The sequence below is a fragment of the Odontesthes bonariensis genome, chromosome 4, assembly GCF_027942865.1.
Source record: "Odontesthes bonariensis isolate fOdoBon6 chromosome 4, fOdoBon6.hap1, whole genome shotgun sequence".
Lineage (NCBI taxonomy): Eukaryota > Metazoa > Chordata > Actinopteri > Atheriniformes > Atherinopsidae > Odontesthes > Odontesthes bonariensis.
This window is the reverse complement of record NC_134509.1, coordinates 33,104,809-33,132,036: the sequence shown is the minus strand read 5'-3', so window position 1 is coordinate 33,132,036 and position 27,228 is coordinate 33,104,809. Positions and strand designations below refer to the sequence as shown.

At 40.8% G+C, this 27,228-nt stretch overlaps 1 protein-coding gene across 1 annotated transcript in view; it reads left to right on the top strand.

The window, feature by feature from the left end:
- Positions 1-592: 592 nt before the first annotated feature.
- The window catches only part of LOC142378985 (zinc finger protein GLIS2-like), a 32,579-nt gene continuing 5,943 nt past the window's right edge, over positions 593-27,228 (top strand). The window contains exons 1-6 of the mRNA XM_075464019.1: positions 593-1,028; positions 17,550-17,738; positions 19,399-19,592; positions 22,986-23,171; positions 23,815-23,948; positions 24,397-24,515. Coding sequence (XP_075320134.1) covers positions 17,573-17,738; positions 19,399-19,592; positions 22,986-23,171; positions 23,815-23,948; positions 24,397-24,515 — 799 coding nt within the window. The 5' untranslated portion in view covers positions 593-1,028; positions 17,550-17,572. The remainder of the gene's footprint in view (positions 1,029-17,549; positions 17,739-19,398; positions 19,593-22,985; positions 23,172-23,814; positions 23,949-24,396; positions 24,516-27,228) is intronic.

Genomic DNA, 27,228 nt, shown 5'->3' with positions numbered 1-27,228 from the left:
CCACGTTGTGATGATGGATTTAATGGTGCGCCATGGGATTATCAAAGCCTCAGATAATGTTTTGATATCTCAACTCTGATCACCACAGTGTTATCCCTGACCTGTGGGAGCTCCATGGGCTTCATGGTGTTGCTGGCCTGGTGGAGAAAATTCTTGGGTCTTATATACTGAGATCATGACACTCAGATTGTACACAGTTAGACCTTATTCAGTTATCTATGGGAGTGACAACACATGAACATATCACAAATTTGTAGAAAAACGCCAAGAGGGTGAATCCTTTTGGGAGCCACTGCAAATTAGACTGTTTATTTGAATTCTCCATACTGTCCTAACTTTGGGATTAATGGGGAAAGATTGCGTTAAAAAGCACAGCTGTGTTGCTTTTTAGGTTGATCAATGTGAGCTTGTTTTTTCAATCAAACTGCGGTTGGATGGCTGGTTAGCGGTGATGCAACGACAAGAGCCGCGTGACTCCTGTCTGAAGCGTGAACAGCTGGCTGAGGGGGCTGGATCTCCACCTCCTCTCCACCCCTCCTCTCTTCCACTCGGACAGCCTCTTCCCTCCTCTCCGCTGCTGTCAGCTCAGTTGACCAGCGTCGCAACAGGGCGATGCGTCTCCCTGCAAGATTTGACATTCCTATTGCCAAGTGAACAACCTCAAATTTGAGTGGCAATTTATTTTTTTTGGCTCTTTCTCTTTTCCTTGTTTTGCATCGGGGTACTTTGGAAAGAAAACTATTCTCAGGACAAGGTTTTTTTAATCGCATGTCTGAAAACTGACCACTTGTAACAGGCATCCCCCCTCTACCTCTCTCGTGAACGACTCCCTGCGTGGGGGTTTGCCAAATTAAAAACAGGTTGGCTCTGTTTTTAAAACAGTTGATAACTCCAATCGAGGATGGTACAGGGAACGCCGGACAAACTCGCTTGATTTTGTTTAATCGTGCGCTCGAGGGCTCGACAGCATCTTCACGCAGACGATTGGGGCGAAGGAGGCGGTCTCACGGTCCACAGGCTGTTGTAAGGTAAACCATATAATAATAGTATACTGTTGATGAACACGACAGTCCTTGATAATCCGCCGCTGGTTTAAGAACTACGCCTCAGTTCTGACTTTGTTGAGGCACTTTTATTTGCCATGGCACGGCCAAACCAGGCTTATTTGGAATTAGATGCTGTTGCGGAGTCATGTTAGTTTTAACTTTACAGTTAAAATGATTAAATGTAGCCTAATTATGATTGTTATGTATCTAACAATGTAGGACAAGTTGTAAACGTAAATATTAACATTGTATAAGTATTTAAGTCCACTTCTGCTAGAAGATAACATCTATTTGTGCTGTCAAAAACATCTGGAGAGCCACTGGAGAGCATCTCTTAGTTCGTAAAAAAAAAAATATATATATATATATAATAGTTCCAAGTGTTTAAAATGTAAAGATTTGTTTTCAAATATACTTTGATATAACAAAAAAAAATTGGAGATTTTCAAAGGGAAAACATATTTCCTCTAATTTATGCATGGACAAAAATATTCAAAATAATTAACTGACATCGAAAATGGGGAAAAAAAAAAGGCTTCCATACTTACTTTTATCACTTAGATTTGCTCATTATAGATAAGTAGCTCCTCAAGGATTTAATCTGGGCCCTCTGTGTTTGCCCTCATACTAACTGAGATTTCATCTTAGAAGTTCAGTGTGAGCCACACTGTGACATGAATCTAATAAACTTGAAAACGGCATTTTTTTTCGATCCATATAGACTGTCAAATCAAAATACCCTCTTAATTGAATGCTGTGATGCGCGGCTGAAATTCCTCTATTTTTTTCCTCCTGTCTCGCTTGGCATGGTTATGACTACAGCTGGAGGAGATAAGAGTGGACACAACTACTTTTAAACTGCTTAGTGGGCAGACATAAACCATTGGCCAGACGCATAAAACGGAGCACAGATTTACAACTAAAGCCGTGTGTCGCACAGAAAGAGGTTCATACTCATTTTGTGATATTTACAAATTTGTGCATGAGCGTGGTAGTCTTTATAAACCTCAGGCTTTATGAAATGTGCACTTCCATTCTAATCTTTAGCTGTGAATGTAATGAAAAAGTGGACACTTAAAAAAAAAAAAAAAAAAAAAAAAAAAAAAAAAATCACTAAAATTACTGTTATATTTAGCGAATGAAACAAACATGACAAAAACAGCAGCAATGAAGAAGCACATTTTCACCGAATGGTATATTTAGTGAAAAGATGCTACAGTTAGACATACATTGGTCAAGTAGAGACAAAAAATGAGTTTTATAACCAGGGTTAGAACAAAGTAGCCTTGAATTCTGTTCTGAACTGTCCAGGCTGTAACCTGCCTTATGCCTGATGGCTGCTGGGATATAGGCTCCAGCCCACCTGCGACCATGAATAGGATAACAGGGTGTATGGAAATGAATTAATGAAAGAAAAAGTAGTAAAGGTTATCAACTTAGTCGTGGATATAGCCAGAGGTTTGAAAGAATGAAATGCTTATGATCTCCCAAAATCCTCCAGCGACTACAAAGCAGCGATCCTTATACCAAACAGGAAAAATGGATGGCCTGATGAAATGAAGTACACTCACAATTCTTTTCAGTAGAGTTTGTGAGTAGGAAATTAGGTTTGTGTGTAAAATCAGTTTTAAAAGACTTTCATATTATGTATACATGCTCTTTGAACCTGGTTGTTTTGGTGTGAAGTGTACTTGAGATTTTAACGTTCTCGTCCCAATTTATTCCTTTATGATACCATTTTGTGTGTAGGAAAACAGGGCATACATTTGGTTTTTGTGTTTACGTGTTGTTCATGCACCTGGCTCCAGATGTTTGAGGAAATACTGGTGCAGAATATTGATTTGAAGCACAGTCGTCCTCTCGAAGAAAGCAGCTATTGTAATGATCGGGACGGAGTACCCAGAATTTCTGCCAGACAATCGAAGTGTTAGTTTATTATAAAACAGTTCTGGACAGGAATCTCCAGCAGCAAGGACAGGAACCACAGAGGACAGAGAAACAGGTTAGTGGCTTATATTGGTTCAGAAAGAGGATCGAAAGTTCTGAAAAACTGCCACTAACCTTTTCAGAGCTCGGGTGGAACTGTGGGCTGAGGTTCCGTTCTTTCTGGGATTGGTTTGGCGAGGATCAAATGTGAGGTCTAGTTTCTCCTTGAGAGTCAATGGAGGGGCAGAACAGAGCTCGGAATCCAAGAGGCAGAAACAGGGTCAGAACCAGGGAGGCAGAGGCAAACGATCCTTTCATGGGAGTAGGCAGGAGACGGAGGTCGAGAGGCGAAAACAAGGTTGGTGTCCAGAACAGAGAAATCCAACGTGGGCGAGGCAGAGCAGGGAAATCTGTAGGGCAGAACGTGGTCAAGAACAAGATCAGTCAGACAAGGACCGCTGGATATCTACTCACTCGACGGTTTTCAAAAATCTGGCACCGTCTATGTGCCAGAGAGCTGAATATAACTGCTAATGAACAGGTGAGTGGCATGACGCTGACCGAGTGTGGAGTAGCAGGGGACAGGTGAAGCAGATGAACTTGATTGCAGACATGGTGAGCAGGGAAGGCAGAAAGCAGGCAGACGGGCCAGAATCATGACAGCTATACTATAATTTGCTTGTATGATTTAGCTCAACCTATATGGATGATGTTTGTCAAGGGTTCAGCAAGGTCCAGGCTAACATTTTTGACCAGAGCCTGGCTTAAGGTACAAGGGAGGAAAGTACTCTGAAGAATTCTAATGACTCTACAAGTCTTGTGGAGGAGGAAGAGGGAGGTGATATATGTACAAAGAGTTGGACTGGTTTGCGTCAAAAATATTTCTTTTACATTTAACCAAACTCTTTTAGTTACTTTACTGTAAAGCTTGTAGGTGCTTATTGTAGTGGATGTATTGGGTGCCAGATTAGTAAATAGTTTATCTTGTGAAATTTTAACAAGCAATCTTATTCTATATTAATACATTAGGATGACTCCTGCTTCCTCCTACCGTCCAAAAACATGCATGTTAGGTTAATTGGTGATTCTAAATTGTCCCTAGGAGTGAGTGTTAGCGTGCATGGTTGTGTGTTTCATTTGTCTCTGTATGGTGCTGTGATGGACTGGAGACCTGAACAGGGTGTACCCTGCCTCTTGCCCAATGACCGTTAGGATAGGCCCCCACAACCCTAAATTGGATTAAGTGGGCATAGAAAATGGATGGATGGATGGATGGACATTAGTATGATTCAGTAATATTGATACCAGTTTTATGATGCCAAATGGGACCACATTGTGTTAGTATAGTGTATAATTTCTCTGACTACAAGGCTACCAAGCTACCTACTACAGTGCGTGCGTGGCAAATCCAATTTTTCTCCCCCAAAAGTTTAATCTCCTATACTGTAACTGAACACAGGCACTGACAAACTCCATCTTAAGCAACATCTATGAAAAAACCCCACTAGGGTCAAGGTTGAGACAACCCATTAAGTCCCAGAAATCCTCCACCCCTCTGACACAGTCGTGACTCCTCATCCACCCGAAAAGATGATACACCTCTCTAACTGAAACACATCCGGCGGTACTTATTCTCCCTTCAGCTTAAAATGCTCAGGTTCCCAAAAGACTCAGTGGTTGTTGTAGTGACTTATTGATGCATGTGTCAGCCCCACAGAATTCCCCAAACTAGGTTTTCTGATATGCAACATTAAGATGGTGTTTTTTTTTAGGATGAGGCTTTTCATGTGAGGCCAGCAATATCCAGGTTGCTGCCTTGTTACATCATGCTGCTCTCTCAAGGTTGGGCAGATGCTCTTGGATGGATTTGAGAAAAAGCCCAGAGCCAAGCAAACTCCTCTCCAGTCATTGATGCATCTGTCTTGCAGCCCATTCCACCCACACTGTCTGATAAACAGGATGGGAATGCTGCTCATACATATGGGAACTGTGTGTGTTTGAGTTAATATAATGTGTAGAAAGAAAAGATCGTGGGAGAAAAGCAAATAGTGATACTGTAAGAATGTGTCGAGAAGAAGGGTAAAGAAAAACAAATGAAGCAAAGAATGTAAGAAAGGAGGAAAACAGATTAATGTAAAGGAAAAAGGAAAGATAAGGAGAAAAAAGTCAAACAAGAAAGGAAAGGGAGAGCGGTCTCAACAAAGTCAGATAAAAGCAAAGGAAGGAAAACATTTTTCAAGTGAGAGAAAAAGGAACGTAATTAATGTAAAAAGAGTTCAAGCAGGAAAAGAAGTCAGAAAGTAAAACTTGAAGGAAACAAAATAGGGGAAGCCATTTAAAATGCTAGAGAGAGCAAAAAGACCTAGAAAAATAAGGAAACAAACAATGGGGGAAAGTTTGAATAAAAGCCAAAAAATGTCAGTGACAGATCAGGGGATGAAACAAAACAGAAGAGAAGGTGATGAACAGCTGAAAAAGCCCTGAGTGTAGGCCTACTCCTCCATCACTCTCCTCTTCCTTGTGCATCCAATGGTCCCCAACCTGCACCTCCTATGGAAGCCCCCAGTGAGGCTGCCTCGGCCCTCTGTTGTCTCCATACTTTCCCTGATGTTTGTACATGATGGGTTCAGTGGGTTCAGCCCAGCTATAAAAGCACCACTCCCCCTTTTTCTCCCCCTGCGGCACAAGCAGGAGTTAGCAGGCCTTGTGTGTCAGGAGGGTGGTGTTGGAGGAGGCCTTCCTGGTTCTTCTCTTCTACATAACTCTGTGTTTTCCACTCCTCTCCTCTCCTGGCTCGTTGGCTGGCTGTGGTAGCGTTTTCGGGCCCAGCCCTGTACCAGACATTCATTTTTCTCCTCTTAGTTTCAAACCACTAACTAACCACTGGCTCCCTGTATCCCCCTCCCCTTCTCCTCCATCTTAGGAATGTCTTATTCACCTCCTCTCTGTGTCTCCACTCTCATTCTTACATGCTAAGAGCTCCCATGCGTTTGGGCCAACATCTGCAAATAAGCAGACAAATGCGCAAACATGCTTGCGGCACACATACCTTTGCCAACATGCCGACCCAATTCACTAAACACACACACATTTTGACACACAAAAAGCCCCCCATCAGTTTGTGCCGACCACCTGTGAGGGCGCACACACATCCATAAACCTCTCTTTCTTCTCCCTTTCTTTTCCATTATCCTCCTGAGAGCCCAGCGCCGGGGCCTTCGCTTCCAAACCAAACACAGACCAAATTCCAAAAACCCCAGCTCGACAACCCCCCTCTTCGTCTCTCCTTCCCACCCCCTCCATATTCGCCTCTCCCAGTCTTTTAGGTCTGTGTTTGAGGAAGGAGAGAAATGAAATGCTGACTTCAATGAAAAAGGCCTGGAGTGAGCTGTGAGGGGAAGAAGAGAAGAAAAAGGATAAATTATGATTGTATAGGGGGATCAAGTGCCACGACGGATGAGTGGGGGATCAGAAACTGGGCCTCTTTTCTGTACCAGTGGCCCAAAGATGTGGACTACAATGGAAAGATTGTTTGCTCTTTTTTTCTTGTGGCTAATTTGATGATGTCAAATTTGTGTCAACATAAACATATATATGTTTTACACCTTCAGATCCACAAAATTTAATTTGTGAGCTCCAGAAGTGCCAATTATTAACACGTCCTTATAGAAAGACAGCTGGAATGTGTTTTTTTAGTTAAACCTCTGACATCTTTGGTTTTCCCTTTGTTGTTGCAGTGTTTAGCATCATCGTGTCATTGTTTACAGAGATCTCTAAGATGTTTGGAAAAAAGATAGTGGATCCATATGGATTTTGCAAGCAATTCCAAATTATGTGACACAAATCGTTAAGCTTTCAGGGGAATTGTCAAACAACAACTGGGGTAGATTTCATGATGGCTAGTTCCTCCGTGACTGACAATTACAATTCAATCAGACCGAAAGCCAGCAAAGTCTCATCAGAAAAGGTGTAGAACATATGTTGGTCTAGATTTAAAAAACGTTTCCCAATCCATGGTTAGAAAGTGGGAGAAGACAGTGTTTCAGTTGTTTTATAGGGACATGTTGAGTTCAGTGATGGGAGCCACGACCATTGCGATTTAAAGTGTAGTCAGTGACAGTGTATAGTTTTTCTAACACTAACCATATATTTTGTAACATGTAAACTTAACTATGTACATTCATTTTTAACCCTAAAAATCAGCTTTTAATTTCTAATCTTAACCATTTTGGGTTGGAGTAAGTAGTAAGTAAGTTATGGGGAAGTAGACCCTTAACTAGAAAGAGGAACTCCCATTAAAGACGAAATTGGAAACATGGATACAAACTACAACTTGACTGGCTGGCAGTGGGATACATTCTAGAGGTGGTGATGCTAATCTTCCTTTAAATGGGACATGTTCTGTCCTTTTATCACAAGGTGACACAATTTCCTGAGGTCTTAAAACAATGTCTACGACATGTGTTGGTCAAAATAACACATAGAGACACTACAATACCCCCTCTCTTCCATTAATTTACATCCATATTCAAGCAGATCATTCTGGGGGGAGTGGAGTAGCCCACTTAACTCCACTCTGCAAAAAGCAATATCAAAAGATAATCAATTTCCCACTTTCCAGGTACAGTGAATGCAGCATAATCTGAAATTGAAGTGAGATGGATATAAATAGGGAGGAGGTTGGATCATCTTTTAGAGTGATGAAAGTTTCCCTAAACCTTACTGAATGACACTTTTTCAGTTTTAGGGGGGCCAAAACAAAATGTCCGGGTTGATTTCTCTCTGAGATTTTGGGTTGGTAGTGTCTTCAGACACCCAAATTATATATATTTTTAATAATATGTGCCCTTAAAGGTAGAAAAAACTACTGTATTTAGGTTCAGGTCCACATAAATCCAAAAATCAAGATGAAGGCAGCAGTTAATTTTTCTCAGTGTGTGGAGGACAATTAAGAGATGAATTAGTTTGCAGTTTATACCTGTGCAGCAGTTTCTCTAAGAAGTGCTTGTTGGCTGGATTGAAAAGTCTAAAGGTGGCTTTACTCTAAAAATCCGCATTGAAATGTGTACAAATTGGATTTTTTTCAATTGGCAACAGAGCTCAAAATGTCTGTTAGTATTAAATCATCAATAATTCTTCCTGCTTAACTCTCAGCTGACTTTTTTCCAGCTCATTATTCTGATATTTGATGGAGCTTTTTTCCTTACCCTCCCTCAATGTTTCCCCACTGAAATTGAGAGGAACGGCCTACAGTACAGCTGGGATTGGTTATTATTTACTGGCTTGGAACACACACATGCGTGCATGGACACGTACACACACACACACACACACACACACACACACACACACACACACAGTGGAAACAAATTAGGTGAATCTGCTCTGCACATAGGAATGTGAGGCACATGTGTTTGTGTGTTTTAGGTCTGGATGACAGCAGGAATGAAAAAGGGATGCTGAGAAAGAAAGAATGGAAAAAGAGAAGAGAGAGAAAGAGGCAAAACTAAGAAAGAAAAGGGAAACAAAAAAGGGACTGATTTACTGGATTTGGGCTACTTTTTGCCTTGTTTGTCTCGCCTGACAAGTCTAAAAGCAAATTTGTCCCTTCGCCTCTACGCATCCCTCCACTAACTTCCCTCCTTCCTCTCTCTGTCTTCCATTTCCTAAAGTCCCTTCCCATTTTTCGTCCTTCCCCTCTTCATATTTTCAGCAAAAGACACAACCTCTGCGCTCTCTTTTTTTCAGCAAGTTTGGATTTCTTTCCCCTCTTTCTCTGCCCCATCTTTAGTCTTCCTCTCTTGCACCTCAGAGGGCGGCTGTGGATGAAAGTGTTGATGGGGTGGGCGGGAACCTTTTGCTTCACTGTTGGCGTGAGAGAAAGCAGAGAGAAGAAGTGAAGAGGTCTCTGTGTTGACCTTCACTGCCAAATGGTGAGATGGTGGTGTTGCAAGGGATTTTGTGTGGAAGGTACAAGTCTAAATGAGGAGAAGGGGCAGATGTAGATAAATGAAGAGAGAAAGGGAGGAGAATGTGGATGGTCTACTGGTGTGTAATGAATATGAAAGCAATATGATAATCAGAACTATGCCTCTTTTCGTGTAGAGTTTATATATTTATGTCCCATTTGAATGAACATCTTATAACCAAAAGGGCTGTGGGAAACTCTTGCTCCTGTGCCTCATTATAATGCCATGTTACCATGGTAGCCCATAAGGAACAAACCAAACTATAGCTCCAGAGAGGGGCTGTTATCTTTTTTGTGGTCACTGTATTTTGGACGTGGGGGTATTCAGTTAGTTTTAAGTTTTACATGTTGGACTGTTAATTTGTCTCTTGTGACTGGGTTGTGCTGCTCCATCAAGATTTGGGGAGGTTAGCAGGCACAAAATGGATTTATAAAGCAGTTGTTTTAAGGATTGTATCCAAGAGCAAGTTTGTACTTTTCTATGATTAAACTACAATTGATAAAACTTAAAGAAGCAAGCATCTTGCTCATGTGCTGCCACTTACTTTAAACACCTTAAACCAGGGGCCTGCATAAAAATACCTGCTTCTGATTGGCTTCCAGTTAAGGACTCCTATAAGGTGTTTTTCTCCTGCTTACCATATAAGATGCTCATATTTGAATTGTTAGTTTCAAATTTAAATGGATTTTGAATTATTACTTGTATATTTACAAAAACAATCTACTGCCTAATGAGCAAATACAACTTCTTACTGTAAAAAAAAAATGGAGCTCAGTCTCCTACTGAGACTGAGGCATTAGATCTTACTGGGGACATTAACACTATTCTCCATTGTTTGACAGGCAAACAATGTATTTGTTGTATGGTATATTTTTTGTGTTAAATTTGCAAAAGTTTCCAGTTTAAGGGGCAGCTGGTGCTACCGGAAAACTGCAGCTGATATATTACTGCGCAGATAAGTGAACAAAAAAAGAGTGTTAGTGTGTGTGGCTGTGCCACTACGCACATGACGCATTGCCCTGACTGGAAAAAAAAAAGAAGTGATTTCTGATTATCTAACTTGCTGGTCATTTCGGTCAAACAGAAATTCAGCTAACTCTGGTCACCTCCCAAGCAATCACTGCATCCATATTTATCCAACTGGTGTCACATGATAATTTCAACAAATTTCCTACCACCACCATGCCATGTTGTAATTGTTGTACTTATTTGGCTGATGCTAGATGGCTTTCACACTGTATTGTCCGTTTAAGTTATTTTAAATATTTTGAATGGTCTGATTCCACACTGAGAAACCTTGCTGTTGAATGTCTTGGAGTAATAGTAAGTGGCTGTTCCAACCCTTTAAAGTTACTTTACTTTTCTCACTTTAGAGACTTTAGAGACTGTAGACAGTCGGAATAAAACATTTTTCAAGTGAAAAACTAGTCCTCGTCTTGAGAGGTTACTCCTCTGCTCCTCTGCCCCTCACAGCCGCCGACCCTCCCTTCCTAAGTGGTGAAGACGCCAGTGTCAGTGCGAGAGACACTACAGGCTCTACTGGTGGCTATTGCAGACTTACCCTGCAAAGTTGCATCACTTAGCACTGTCGAGACGCAAGAGAGACAGAGAGAGGGAGGGAGGGTAATACTGAGACAAATAATGGGAAAAGTGTGAGGAGAGGAAAGGGTGGGAGCCCATGTCTGACTCCCACAGTTTCTGATTTCTACTTGAGGTTTTCACCCCCTCCCCACTCTCAGTCTCCATGCACCAAACCATTTTAATGTCCTGAGGGAAGTTCACTGTCCTGAATAATACCATAGAGAGCTTGCTTTGAGTCAGAGCTGACATAATATAAAACAGTAGTTCAACACATTTAGAGACCGTGAACAGTCATTACGGTTGCATGAGTCGAGCCCCTGTTACAGCTCAAGCTCGCCATTTCACTGGACCGCTGTCCTTGTCACACAGGAGCAGAATCGAGTCGTCGTCCAACGCTACGACGCAGTGCACTGTATGAGAAAATATTTAAGACATTTTGTGGGGAGCACCCCAGGCCCATTTGGGTGTAGCTGAGCTTAAACATGTAGGAGTGATTCGATCTCCAACCGCGTTATCTGGGTGTGTTAGACCAAACTGACATAAAGTGTGTACATTTCCTTTTTCTCTGCCATTGTGGCAAAAACCCACCCAAATGTCAAAATGGTCATTTTTGTTACAATGTAAAATATAGAACATTTTCTTGTCTTCCTGCTTTTACAAAACTTTTTGCCTCACATGATGTTTTTCCTCCTCCTCACCTCAGTCTGTGTGGGTTGAGGAGCTCACTGTTAATTCCACCCTGCTTCTCAGCCTCTCTCCATGTCCTCGGAATCTGCTTTTCTGCTCAACACTAACCATTGTGTCATTTTGTTTTTGTTCACCGCTCCTCAACAGGTGTCCAGTTTCAGCCCAGTCCAGCATTTCTAATGAATACACCTCATCCTTTACGACCAGTTTCCAGTCAGTCTCCTTCTGTCTGCCTATGCAATCCTCCAACCCACGAAAACAAAGCCTCCTGTCATGTTTGCTGTTGCAGCCGCGTTGCGTAATACCTTAAAAGGATGTGGGCTGGAAAGATCAAAAGATATAACCCTCAAAAAATAAGAACTGATAGCGTTTCTGGAAAGATATGGTTTTGTACATCTCACCTTCCTCCCTCTGTGTCTTTGCTTGAACAAAACCCTCAAATGGACTGCTCCTCTTCAACACCCCTCTCCTCCCTGGAAAATCTCAAGCTTTTGCAGATTTCTTACAGCAACTTGTGATCATTTGCCAATTTCTTTTCCAATTATTTATTTAGGGAGAAAGAAAAACAGACTGTTAAACACGATGCATCGTTATGTAAAGCGAGAAGGACTATACACAACACTGCAACTGTGCATGGCCCTAATAATGAGACCAACAAACTGGAGAGAAATGAAAGAGGGGAGCTCAAAAATGCACTGGAGAATAAAAATGTGAGCGAGAAAAAAGGAGTGGGAGGAGCAGGGAACAGGAGAGGTATGCTCTGCTGGAGGACTAGGAGAGGAAAACCACAGGAAGGAGTGAGGGAGGGATGAAGAGAGAGGGGAGTAAAAAAAAAATAACTGGGAGGGAGAGGCCAGATCAGGGCACCATGGAAGCAAATGTTTCCTGTGAGAGGAGGAAAGACTCCCTGGCGTGTGTGTGTGTCTTTCTGTGCGTTGTACCTGGGGGGTAAAAAATGCACTTCAACTTTGTGTATGTGAGTCTGTCAGGAGTGATTTGGTGACATTATGCATGTTTTAAGTTTATTAGCACCACTGTATGAAAGTCTCCAGTGCTCAGTAACACACTGTGTTTCAATGGGGACTCATGGTCATCTGTGTATCTTTGAATACTGCTAAAAAACACAGTTTTAAGAATACGGGTGTGGCCACATCTACAGTGCAATATATTTACTGTGAGAGTACTTTTTATTGCCCTTAATTCACTTGAAAACATTGTATTGAGGACGTTTCTGACTTCTTCAGAGATCTTTGCAACTCAAGATAAACAGTCATTAGGGGCTCTTACAAGTATTAAAGGACAATTGTGAGTGACTCTCTCCGAGTGAACAAGTCCTACTCTTAACATCTGTTTGGAAAATGCACTCTGTGTGAGTGTGTGTGTGCACACCCATGTGCGCACACTTATGCACAAGCACATATGTTTGAGTGCAAGACTGTAACTAGTCAAAGTATGTGTTTTGTTAGGCAGTGGGGGATCCATAAGAGGGTCTGGGCATGTTGCCAAATCACAAGTCATTGAGGCAAAAAAAGGGGGAGGAGCTGCTGGAAGTTAGGACTCAAGTATAGTTGATGTTTGCTGGTGTGACCCTAGTTTGCATGTGTGCCTGGATACATATGGCCCTGTATGTGCGTGCCTTTACAATTCCTCCAAATAGCTGCATGTATGGGAGCGTGTGTGAGAGAAGTTAGCGAGGTTGCTGTGGAATGAGAAACCAGTGCGGTGAGGTAGCTGGCAGGCCAGCAGCAGGACCTAAACACTGACTTCATTGTGGTTTAGCCTCTGCCTTATATTATGTCGGGGAATTGTGTCAGTGATTGTGGAAGAATTTGTGGCGACAGCGAGTTTAGAAGTTAAAGAGGTGTACATGTAGCTGGAAGGTTGCCGGTTTGAATCCAACCAGTGAAAGTAAATCAAGGATGCACTCACTGCCAGATGCCATTTAAGAGCTATACAGTGAGACACCCAATTGAGGTTTTGCAGTTGTGTCACAAAACTACTTGCAACCCACGTATGGCGCCATTTAAGAGTTCCCCCAGAGGCAAACACTGAGGGAAAACTACTGTCCACAAAAACAGATGTCTGAAAAACAGTTTTGGATGCAAGGTTTTAAGTAAAAGTAAAACTTTTGCAAGATAGGTTTTCATTTTGACCGAATAAAACAACGGAAAATCTATACCGATATCCTGTTTTCAGACATGTGTTGGAGCCAAGTGGGAGTCTTGCACCACTGTACCCAGAACAGCACCTTGCCGTGTGTAATGTAGAACTGACATGCTACTCTAGAAAGCGACAATGTTGTCACACTTATAAAACCAGAAAACCTACAGTAAGCAATGGTGATATTATGGGATTTTACTCTCCAGTAGGTTCTTTTTTTACTTTTGCTTTTGTAAATAGTCATTAAAGAAAATCCACATATGTGTGTCTGGTGGTAGATTGAATCTGCTGGAGGGCTTCCAATCCTCTGTGATTCGTTTTGTTTGCTAAACAGCTGTGAGTGGTTACTCTGCCATCAACATGGGATGTTGACATCACATTCACACCTGTTTCCAGCGAGTCCAGTAAAAGTCCAAATGTGGTTTCGTATTAGGAATATTTTTTTAGGCAGAATCAAAGCCTTAACCGGAAATGCAGGATGTCAGGAAGAGGCAGGATGAAGGTCAACTGAACAGGAGAAACTAAAGGGCATTGCAGGTGCAGGGAAAAAAAATGCTCAAATCCAAAACATAACCAGCAAGGGAGTCGCAAAGAAAACTGTGCTAATGAGCTACAGGTGAAAGTATTCACCAACAGAAAGAAGGTGTGACTAATAAAACTAAAAGCAAACAAGGGAAGTGAACTACAGAATAAAACAGGAAATTAAATAACCAGAGGACACAGAATATGGAAACAGGATTAAAGCAAAGCAATAGTAACTCTGAAACCCAGATAAACCTGAGTAAATTAGAACACATTACCACAGCATGACATTAAGAAACTTAAAAACCACAAGACAAAGTCAAAACCTGAACCCAAATACCCACAAACCAAGATGTCAATAACCCCGCCCGACCAAATTTGTAAAGCTATTTTTTTTCAAGACGATTTGGAACTAAATCTACCTCAACCATCTCTTGCACTTGGCTTAGGTAAGAAAGGATAAAAGAAAGTATATTATGTCATTACCTTTTCAGGTTTTGGTATGTTTACTATAGAGCGTCTCTCCAATCATGTTTGAAAAAGAAAGATGTTGATCTGATTGTTATTGCCTCAAAGGAATGGAAATATGAGTGGCTGAGAGGTGTTTGGAGAATGAAGTAAAGAAGGACATGGATGTGTAAGGCATAAGCTGCTCGGTGCCGCTGAGAAAAATGTGGAGACATAGAAGTGCTAATTGTCATCTGTCGATTCACTCTTGGATGCAAACTGTGCTGGAGGTTACCCCTTAATGAAGCCAACAGGATCACATCATCACACCTACAGCTTCTTGGCTGCACTTAGAAAATCTGTCCATCAGCTGATGCACCAATAGTGCAGTTGGCTGCTGGGTTAATGACAGTCCCTGTGTTAGCACCAAGTAATTTGATTACAGCGAGATGTTGCTCCATAACAAGATAACAAACAATGCCCGATGAGACAAAATGCCCTGAATATGGAGCTTGCTACAAAACGAAACGTCAGATAAAAACTAACTTAACAGATAAAACTCAGTATATGAGCTACATCAACACAGAGGGACATTATAAAGTATTTCGAACTACACAAGAGGCTAAATTACAAGGCTACTTAAAGAGGCTACATTTACTAAATCTCTTTGCTGGAGTTCATTCAATAGGCATACATGATTTTCTCAGTTTTTGTTGATATTTACTCACAAGAGAGTTATATGGTGTAACGACTTCTTAGCAAACAGGGTTAGGATTAGGGTTGGATTTCTTGATAATCTCTTCTGAAGGAAAGTTGTGAATTTACTTTTACAAAAGGTGAAACTAGACTTTTTAGTTCTGTTTCAGCTTCTCTGCTCCCAAGTAGCACAGTGCAACGTCCTCACAGTACATAACAGTGGAAATAACTTTAATCAGATTGTTAACGAAACAGATGTTAAGTGATCCAATTAATCTCATCAGAGCGTTTTGACAAACTGTGCACCGTCAGCCCTGGTGCTGTGCTGCCCGCCAGATTTGGATTTTCAGTCCTGGAAACGTCGCCTGTGTTCTTGTCTTGAATAATGAGTAAAGACTAAAGATTAAAAACAGTGGTTATTAGGCTTACAGAAACAATATCAAAATAAACATGACTGTGGGTTTGCCGGGCAGCTCTTAAGTGTGAAACCTCTCAGGTTCTGTGTCAACTTTTCCCAGCAGCTGTCGAGAATTTCCCAGCAGGTTTTGTCCACTTCACTGCAGAGTTTCCTCTCTTTGGTTTCATTCGGTGAGACTTTCTCTTTGAAGCAGATATCTGGGTCTTGAGTCATTTAGTCTAACAAGAACACATGAGATGAGTCACAGACTGGGATAGCTTTTTGTCTCATGCTTCATCCATTGTGTCAAAGCAATCAGATGTAGAACACCACTGTAAAATCTCATTTACTCCCTAAAGAGCAGACCACAGAAATGCAGAGGAACACAGAAACAAACACCAGGTGACTTCTCTTGAGTTTTTTTTTTTTTTAATCCTCTCAGAAACTGAGCAACAGCTAAAAATGACAGCAGTGGAGCAAACAGTGTTACATTTGAAGTATATTAAGAATATGTGTATTAGAACAACTTAAACGTCAATGGGCTAATAGGTTAGTGTGGACGCTCACTAAAAATATGCTCTATTGTGGCTAAGAGTGATGAATTGTTTGTCACTACATGTTGGTAAACCATATCTTATATCTTTTGACATTTATAGATTGAATTTTTCATTATATTTTAGCTCACTCTTGAGAGTGTGGTATAATTTTAGAAGGGGTAGTAGCTCCAATTAAGAAAATTGGAAGCTGCATGCTGTTTAACACAATGAGGTTGTCTCTAACACAACAAACACCAACCTCTGTTGCTCAGTTTGACAATGAAACATAATTAGAGTAAGAGGACTGACTGACCCTTTCAGCTCCGATACCAGTTGAGAAGGGGTACAAAAACATTTTCATCCCCTGACTGGTAAACATTCCACTGCTCAAAGTTGTTTTGATAGCTGGTAACAAGACATGTGATTTGATTTGTGAATCAGAACAGGCTCACCCCACTGTGGGGTCAGGGAAATAACTCCTGTAGCAGTTAACACCCACGTAAGGCCCGTGGATCCCTGTCAGAGGGAGAGAAACGAGGGATTAAGAGGTGCACTTGTCAAACAGGAGGACATTCAATTTTTTTCTTAAAAATCCCCAAAATCCTTTAAAAAAAGCCTACCTGATTAAACTATTTTGAATGAGTTTAGTTGCTTTATTTTTTAGGTTTTCATGTTTTCTTATGTAAGAATAAAATAAAAGCTGACATTTTTTTACTCTTTTTTTTTTATTTTTTATTTTTTTTTACACCAGTGGGTTAACTTAGCCTTGCACTAGAATAGGATTTTCCATCTATCTTAAATAGTGAGACATTTGGAGGACCAAAATGTAGGACACAGTCAGAGAAGTCCGAACATAAAAAGACAAAAAGACAAAAATTAAAGTCCAAGCAGTCCAAACAACCAAGGGTGGGCAAAAGGCTAAAACCAGGAGCAGGCAAGGTATACATCATATTTGAAACTAAGAGCATAAGGAATAATTTCAAAAGTGTTTGACGAGGATGAGTAATGTGAGAAAACAGGACATGGCTGTTGAGAGAAAACAACACAAGAAGAAGAAACTAACAGTGATGCACAAAATACTTCAAAACAAAACAGGAAATAACAAATGATATTCCAAGATCATGACAATATCAAAAGCAATTGTATTTTGACGCCATCTCACACCTGAATGTGAAAAAGCTTCATTGGTCCACCGCGCAAAACACAGATGCTTGAAAATAAATGCTCAGAAATTGTAAAATGACTGCACAGAAACTGTGATATTGCAAATATATTGCATAATCAAAAAAGGTTCTCACACTTTTCTGAGTCCTTATAATGACGCTTTTTGGATATATGGACCAACTTACCAGTTGTACAGTTTCCTGTGAGGCCTGGCTGAAAAAAATAGTAAAAGTCCAATTAAGATATCATAATATCACACTTTTTATCACTCCCTTTAAAAACTAGCTGAACATTTTTTGCGTGAAACTGTTGGTGGTAATGTGTTGTGATGGTATAATGTGTTTTGTTTCTGACATTTTTCTTATATTGAACCAGACACTGATTTACTTGGTTGGTTAACTTGTTGTTCTCTTCTCAGGTGGGTAATAAGAAGCAGCCACCATGCTGTCAGTGGACGAGCCGCTGGACTTGAAGCTTCCCTCCGGACGAACAGGTGGTCCTGTGATATTAGGAAAGAGGGCTTGCTCCTCCTTAATCTGTGGCCCTCTTAGGGCCACACGACCGCGGCTACAGTGTACAACCTTTCCATCACCTCCCCCCTCACCAGGTAAGAGTTAACCAGGAAACAGAGTGTTGTTAGCCGCAGACATATGGACAAGGTCTACTCAGATTCACACATGGCAGTGATAATGCCATGTTGCTTAGATTAAGCCCATCACCATGATAATTCAATAGTGTAATAAGTTGATTCTCTGTTCTCACTTTCCCAGTAACCTAATATTGTAAATCCGATAAATGGTAGCCCTTTTCTCTTCTCAAACAGACATAGATTGTCCCCAGATTAGTCAGTGTTGCCCATAACTAGAGGAGCGTGACACGGACATGAAGTGACCCCAAGGGAAACCACAGCCTACACAGACAGAATGAACAGCTCGACTCCATACTTGACTTAGTTTATGTACTGAGAAATGTCTCACAGTTGTGTTTAAGTCAGTCTTCTTCTTTACAGTATGTGTTCCTATATTCCTAGATAATTTCCCTTTGGCCTCTTTATTGTGTGCTCCTTCTGTTTGTTCCTTAAATTAAGTTTGTTCCAGTTTACTCCTTAGATTAAATTTAGATTAAATCCTTAGATTAAACTGGAACAAACACAGAAAGACTGGTAAAAAAAGCCAGATGTTCCTTTCAAGGGTCTTAATGAATAGCAAGGTTCTTCTGTGTCTGGTAGATGTGCAATATTTTTACTTCATGATGTGAAAAAAGTAAATCCCATAGCTAATATCATTTGAAAAAAGCTTTTCCTGCACCCTTTCCTTCTGTGAGTACACAAATGACCTGCTATCACAATGGCCTCTGCCACAGCTACACTGCAGATACAACAAGGTACTACAGTTTTCAACACATTGAAATAAAAACTGATTGGAAAAGAAACACTTCCAATTCTTAATAAAGACTAAGTGAGATGTCTCCTCCTTCAGGAAAAAGACACGTGTTGCTCCGCATCGCGGTCCAGTGCCTCCTGGTTTCTGAGATCATTTTTGAGATGTGTGTAGAGGCTGATTAGAGTCCACCTGTGGCAAACAGAAAATGCTCTGTGTCGTTGTAAAAAAACACTTCAAACTTACTTTTCACACTTACATAAAACATACTTTTCAGCAAGCTTTCTGCAGACTTCAACAATATCCCAAATTTCAGGGACATGATCTTTGCCCATTTTACAAAATCATGTCTTAGAAAAATGCACAAATATCTGACATTGGCAGAATGTACCTTCAAACTAATTTAGGAATAGTAATAAAAGTGCCTCCACTTTTGTATACAGTTCTGGGGAAAGTAAGAGACAAAATCGAGTTTTCTTTAAAGAAAACAAACATTTAAACCACAATTCCAATTAATTGGTAAGGTTGATTTACTACCCAGTGCTCTAACAGGCCTCTGAAGCTCTCTGCAGCCATGTGAGAACCATCTAAGAAACTCTTCATTTTACTGTATGAATCCTACTGGCGGCAGCATCATGCTATATGGGTGTTTCTCAACATTAGTAAAAGGAGAAAGATTAGTTCAGAAAGAAAAGGAGAGTAAAACAAACTTGAGAAAGGAAGTATTTGAACTAGACACATTTGAAGGACAATTAAAGCAAAAAGGATGCACTTGATGCACTAAATGCCAGAATGATACAAGAATATCAGAACAGCTTCCGGAGAAGACTAACCTACATGAAACGATAAGTAACATGATTACGTTTTTCACTCCAATCTCCAATCTAGATTCCCAGTCTTCCTCTCAAGAACAACCCGGGTCCTGCTTCACTCCTCCAGCTATGGACCTCAGCCTGTCACCCTCCTCCCGCCATGCCTCTTCCCTGTCCCCATCTTCCTCCTCCCCCTCCTCCCCCTCTCCTTCCTCACCCTTGGAGTCCCCTCACAGCAGTAGCAGCCCTCAACCCCATCGCTTCTCCCGGGTGAGTCGACGCAGTTAAACTACACTGAAACTTAGCTGCTTTTCCAGTCTGTGACAGTCTGCAGTTGGTGTGGAAATACAACAGTTGCTTGTCATTTTAGAATGGATTTTGATCTTTGACTCTAAAGGTTTAATTCCCATTGCACTATGTGATTCCATGAAGCATAAAGTTTCATCACCTATCTGTCTGGTTCAAAGGTCTCGTGAAAAAGAGGCCTACATATTGTTTATGCTCCCAGGCTTTGGAACGATCTTTCGCTCTCTCTGCTTTCGATGGAGTCTGTTGACGCCTTCAAAAGGCAACTTAAGACCTATTTATTTGTTCAGGTTTTTGCTTAATTGTCTCAGGGCTGCTATGATTGTCACTGAGTTGCCTTTTAAACTTATACCTGTATGTACTTCCTAACTGTGTGTTTCTGTTGTAACTGTAAAGCGCTTTGTGACCCTGGTCTGTGAAAGGCGCTGTACAAATACTTTATAGAAGTGCGTACTGTTCACTCAGATTGCACTGATGGTAGTCGACTGTTGCAGGGATAGTGAGACATTTGTTTTGAGGAGTGAAACCAGACAAAATGTCAGGAAAGTGAGTCATTATTTGTAAATCATAAACTTGCATCATTTCACATTTGCAAATTCAAGCATCTGCTTTGGAATTTCAGTTCAGTCAGTTGGCATGACAACCAGAAATGTTCAGGGCTTACATCGGACAATGTGGGCTTATATTAACTGATAAAATCCAGTGACACGCTTTGATAGAATTATGATCATATGATCAATGATCATTTTAGAGAATACGTTTGAAGACTATAAAATTAGACCTGTCCAGGGTGCACCCCGCCTCTCGCCCAGTGACCGCTGGGATAGGCTCCAGCCCCCCCCCCTCGCAACAGATTAAGCGAGTGTAGAAAATGGATGGATGGATGGACTGTAAAATTAGAAAACATAATTTTGCTATCTCAAAATAAAGATATGGTTGACATGTTTTGAACCTTTGCACCTTTTTTTGCAAAGAATGTGATGAATGATTACATTACAATGATTCAGCAGATGCTTTTATCCGAAGCGACTTACAAGTGAAGAAGTAAGTGGTGACAGTGAGCAGTTCATTATCATGCCCAAGAATATTTTGGCATGTAGACTGAAGAAGTTCAGGATGGGACCAGCCACTTTCCAACTGAAGGACAACCCCAGTTTATGTGTTTATGCATTTGGCAGATGCTTTTATCCAAAGCGACTATCCCAGGTAGGCAGTGAGCGTAAGGGGGTCTTGCCTAAGGACCTCCTACTGGAGGTAGTACCTTTCTTGCAGGATTCAAACCCCAGTCACCCACATGAAAGGTGGTAATCTTACCACTACACTGTCCAGACAAATGCTAAAAAAAAATGACCACATAACTTGACATGCTAAGCCGATGAGAATGGGATGTGAACCCATGCGTGCAGAGCACAACAGATCAGCAGCCGTAACGACTCGGCCACCTCGTCCTCTTCAATATTGATGCCAAAGTTGCATCACACAGCTGGTTGGCTTAGTGTACTGCAAAGACTAAAAGCAGAGGAAAGAGCAGCCTGCTCTGACCAAGTGTTACATAATCTCCCAAGTAGCACCTGTTAAACTCACAATGAACATTATACAGTATGAGATAATTTGCTGCCGGCTATACCGTAGAAAGGGGTATGTTTCTAAAGATATCAAATTATTCTCCTAATGTGGGTCAAACTGTCCTCATCATATCTCCTCATTGGTGCATCACTGCCACCTCAACCTCAGCCAGCCTTTCGCCATCATGTCACGGCTCATGTTAGAAATGGGATAGTGAGATTAAGCTGTTTCATAAAATGCACCTCAGGAAAACTGCTCTCTGTCGGTGTGTGTCATCATGTAACCAGTTAATCTGGTAAATCTGCGTGACCAGTCTTCTCAGAATAATCCAGCCAGGGACTAATTGTGACTGAATGTGCTCCACTCTTCTTCAGGGCTGAATTGAATTGGGATCCTGGGAGTGAATCTAATTTGTCTGCTCACAGCCATACAGAGACAGACTAAATTAAGTCCCAGCCTTGCTTTTAAGGCAAAACATCAAACCCACACTTTAAATCTCAATCTCGATCAAGATGATTCATTTAGCTCTCAAAGTCCCCTTTTCTAAAATTGTCACAGTCCTCAAACATTACCTTGACACGTTTATCGGGTTTAAAGATATCTTTTAGACAGTTTTAGTCTGCACTAACTCACTTACTGAATAGTGTGAATGAGCAATTTATCTGTAACTTTCTTTTTTTTTCGTAAAGACAGTGCTAAGTCAAGCTGCATGGTATTTAACAGGGATGCACAGATGTATCTGACTGACATTGGCCAATATTCTACTAAATAACCAAATAGCATCACATCAACTCACGGCTGACCTACATTTATCTGATGTGCTCTGGTTGTGTTACATTTAATTTAGTCTGGTAGTGCAAATTTTGCTGGGAAATGTAAGTACCAAAAACTACACAGTAGATCTTGTTATGTGAAAGGCTATAGTAACGGTTTGTATGAAATAATTAGTCCTCATTCAAAGATATTGTGACGGTAGGCTGAAATACCTTAAAACTGTTATTTAGGAATATTTTCATCCTGCACATCTTATTGTTTGCCTGGCAATATTAAAGGGAAAATAAATTACAAAAACAATCAGTATTGATCATCAGCCATATTATTATCTCTAAAATTGGTATTAGTATATCCCTAGAATTCACAGTCCAGTATCGAAACAATTATCAGTAAATCAACAGGTTTAGAATAGGTTTAAGGTCTGACTACAGTGACAGCCATCAGATCAGACACAACACGAGGCCGTATATTCCACAGAATAATCCATCCCTTTTTATTCCATCATCTTCTCCTGTTTCCACTTGTAAGTTATTTTTCTTTTCCGAAAGGTAAAAGCTCAGATGTAAAGGAGTGGCATGTAGTTTTGCCCCTTTTCTTGCCATTTAGGTATAGCTTTGAGCAGTAAACTATGAATCTAGTTTTTCATGCAAAAAGCTAACAAATTTACAGCCAAACACGTGTTCTTCTCAGTCAGTTCTGGAAATGTTTGAGTTTTTAAACAACCCTGTGTCTGTCTGACATAAATCCCGATCCTCCTTGACTGAATGTATTCCGCAGTCAAAGTTCCACACTCCATAGTAATGTATTTGCTAAAATTAACCTTTTTACGAAAAAAAGTACAAATTGATACAACTTTAAACATTTTTTATTCATCTCTGTTGATATTTAGGCTAAAGTTCAGGTCATAGACGGTTCTCTTTCCTATGCAGAATCACTCTCTGAATGATCTGATAAGACACAGTGCTGGATTGTCTGGCTGTAAGCTCTGAAACTTCTCTTCATCCTCCTCTCTTTTAGGAAATGGCTCATCATTGGGGTGTTGAAGGTGGAGCTTCTCAGCACGTCTACCCATTTTATCTCCCACTTAGAAGCCCACCGAGGGGCTACAGCTTCTCGTCTTCCATGATCATTAGTCACCATAAAGAGAAGCCAGTTTCCCCGGAGCCCTCCATTGATGGACAGCTGGCCTGCCGTTGGATGAAGGTAAATGGTGAAGGTCCAATGTTTTTTTTCAAAATGCTGCACAAGTTTTTGTTTGAATTTCACTTCCTGCCACAAGTTAGTTAAAGTTTTGATTTTTCTTTTGGAGAGAAGATCCGCAAACGACCTGTCGGGCATCTAACCCATAGACTGTAAAGCTTATGATCCAACCCCAATATTTAATTTCTGCTCTAAGAAAATGAGAGTTTGTGGAAAAAGGCTGCAGCTTTTCCGTTGACCACTAGGTGGAGGGTTAGGGCAAAAAAAAAAAAAACAGTGAAAGAATAAGAGACAATTTCATTAGAGTAGAATTTCATTATACAGTAATTGATAAAAGGCATACCCTCGTTTTGGTTGTGAGGAATTAAGAAGGGCAGGGCATCACTGGTGGCCGGTGAATGTTACGATTTGAGTCCTCTTTTTAGCATTATCTCTAGCATTTTGTTTTATGTCTGTAACTATCAAATGCTCATTAAAAACAAACTTCGTTCTAATTTACTGTCCAGTGAGATCATGAAGTGAAAAATGGAAAAACTCTGATCACAAGAAAAGTGTTATGTGTGAAGTTCAATAAACAGTAAAGTTGGTAATTGTATTCATGTAGTTTAATTCAGTGGTTTCAGTTCTCTCTGTGTCTGTCCTCCAGTGCCACCTGCTGTTCGACTCGCTGCAGGATTTGGTGGATCACATCAACGACTTCCACGTCAAGCCAGAGAAGGATTCTGGGTACTGCTGCCAGTGGGAAGGCTGTGCTCGAAACGGGAGGGGCTTCAACGCCAGGTACTGTGCACACACAATCAGTCCAAAATCTAGAAAGCTTTCATAAGAAGCTATTCATTTGCGGATGTCCTGCTGGGGAGCGCTGTAAACTCCCCCCTTTTGGTTAGGCCTTGCAGACTGACTGGCTCCTGCCTTTTAAAGAATTCAGTGTTTTTATTAAAAAATGGTTGTTAAACAAAAAACATGACTGATTTATGCATGAAACAAAAGAAGAAAACACTATTTTTTTCTACACAGAAAGAAACCATCTACTTTACAGTACAAAAAGCTGAACCTAAGAGTATGTTCATTCTGAAACTCGTATAGTATTTCAGTAAAAGTAGGTAGAGTCGGGTAATAGACCACCATTTGGTTTAGTAGCCCTGTATGTTAATGCACATTCAAACCTCATCAACTATGTAACTAAGCTTAGGGTGTGTGACATTGTTGTCTGGGGTTTGTTTCATAGGTACAAAATGCTCATTCATATCCGCACGCACACCAATGAGAAGCCGCACCATTGTCCCACCTGTAACAAGAGCTTCTCACGACTGGAAAACCTGAAGATTCACACCCGCTCTCACACAGGTGAGTTCACCACTCAAGACTACATAACACAGCTTTACAGGAAACGTTTCACATTGCTTCCATTTTCTATTTAAACAATTGACTACCGTCTGTGTATCAGAGACCTGTTATGGTTTATACCTTTTGGTCACAGACCAAGGCCTACAGTCTAGGCCTATTAAAACACACCACTGAGCGACAAAACGGTAAATGAGCCCAAAAAAATGCAACAAGTATTTTCACAAGCAGATCTCAGCTGCTGAAAACTGATCTTAGAAAGTAAAGTTTGCAGGCTAACATGGCATTCTACAAGTTCTATACCTAAAAAAAAAAAAGAGAAACATCCGTTTCTTTCTTTTCATTTGTGATAAACGGTTTGTGACAATAACAGGAACCTGGGGCTTCAAGGCTCAGCTAGCTGTTTCCTTCCTTCAGCCCTATTCACCAGCTCTTAGCACAATGTTACACTGGCTTGTACTTTTGCAGCTGACATTATTACACTGGTGATGTGTTGTGGGATTTGTCAGATTTGTTTATTCTAGAGGTGGTTATACCTCTAGAATAAACAAACCTGACAAATCCCACAACTGTTTCTAACACTGGATGTAAAATAGTAGCTGAGAAGATACAACAATTTCAATTTGAGGAGACTTTAGGTAAGAGGTCAAGTGACTGTTATGTTGTTGTCAATTATTAATGTTAAAAAGCTATTAAAACTGTACCTTTGAACCCTAAAAGCTGTGTCCATAATGACTTATTATCAGAGTATTTAATGTTGGGTATTTATGGATTTAAATTCTTGTAGTCATCTGTCCAGTAGAAATAGTTCAGACAGAACTGAGTTTATTATACATTCTTTTTTTATCTCCCAATCGGAAACGAGATAATCTAAGTGATTAAGTGTTAAACAAACATTTACTTTAGGCTTATTCAGGTGGAGATAACCGCTATGACACAAAGTCGGAACAGTTCAGTTCAGAGCTTTATTGTCCCTCCAGGGGATATTTGATTTGCAGTGGCAGTGCAACTAACACACCTTGTGAATACAGCATTTTTTAGTCAACTGTCTGTTGATTAGTTCGACAGTAATTCAACAACTACTAAATCAATTTAGGCAACTAGGTTTCTGAAATGAAAATGGGGTATTACCATTATATCTATCACTCCATGGTGGCTTAAACAGGATGAGAAAATGACAACTTGTAAATCAGTCGCTCACTCAAACCTCATTTCAACATTGGGGCATGCATGCATCTTATTTAGGCTACCTTTTACACGGAAACGATCTGAAACCAAAACGCAAAAGTGGCGTTTCGTTTTCACTTTTAAATCTGCATTTAGACGAGCGTTTTAGGGTGAAAATCTGCGTGCATACAGAAACGCAAAAGTGTGTGACGTTTCATATTTATCGATGCAGTAAACACGCTTGTCGTCTACCACTCCATTCATGAAGTTATCCCACCACTGAGAAGTCCTCCCAGGTCTCACCCACAGCTGTCTAGGTCGCCTGCTCTCTCTATGAACTTCAAGAATTTCGAGAACGTAGTTCATATTTTCGGTCTGTTCTTTACTACTCTCGCTCATCATTGCTGTTATCTGATGAAATGACTCTTGAACGTCAATTACCGCGCCTAAGGCGAGTTGAAAGTCCGCAGGGACGGACATGTTGATAGCCTACTGATGTGTTTCCCACGGTTTTCTGGCGCTTTATCATGCTTGTCACATCATTTCTATGTGACGAGAAACGCAGTTTTGCGTTTTTCATCCTTTACACGGTGGTGCGACAGTGGAGCGTTTTCAAGAATTCCACTCTGGAGGGCGGTTTCACTTTTTTGCGTTTTCATGCCCCCAAAACGCCGTTACCATCTAAACGATATAGTGCATCCGCAAAAAGGTTTTGCGTTTTTAACCCGTTTTCGTTTCCGTGTAAAGTGCCCCTGTGTCAACAAGTCTGAGTGCAACAAGGAACGCAAGTTTGGTTCCTACCTAATTTATTTACAGATCACATCAATTGTCTGCTAAATAATCCCAACAATAACACAAATAAACAAAAAAGTTAAACAATGACCTAAACAATATTTATGGCATTCAAATGCAGGGTTGCCTCTTTTAGGCATTGAACAGATGATTGGGGATTTCCATAGAACAGCAACTGCACATTCTACCTGTGAGTGGTTAAACGCTTCATTAAAACACCTGAGAGATGACAACAGCAGTTAATGAAACGGTGACCCCAGATAGGATCAATCTTTATTAAACATCAACCCCCTGGATGTGGGCACTGTTTCAGGGCTTTCTGTCATGTGCAGTGGACGATCGCTTGCCATCTTTCTCTATCAAACAAACAGTCCAACACGCCATTTTCAGCAATGTGCTGTGCACTCACAGTGGTGTGCAGTGAATGTGTCTCCCACCACTGGGTTGAGGGGCCATCAAAGACTGAAGCTAAGTCAGAAATGATCTTCAAAAGGGCCTCCTGCACTCCAAAAGACCCGGGTCTCCTACGCAGATAGTCTGCCGTGCCCCGTCCTGTAAAGCGCATGTGTTTATTGTTCAGGTGAAAACCAGGTATTTGTAACGGTCCACTGTCTTAATGTTCATTCTCTAAATGTTTACTGGTATTGGATCGGATTGTCTGTGCCTGAGGAAATCCACCACCAGCTCTCTGGTCTTCCCTGCATTGATATGGAGGTGATTCCTCTGTCACTGGTCCACAAAGTCCTGAGTCCATTCT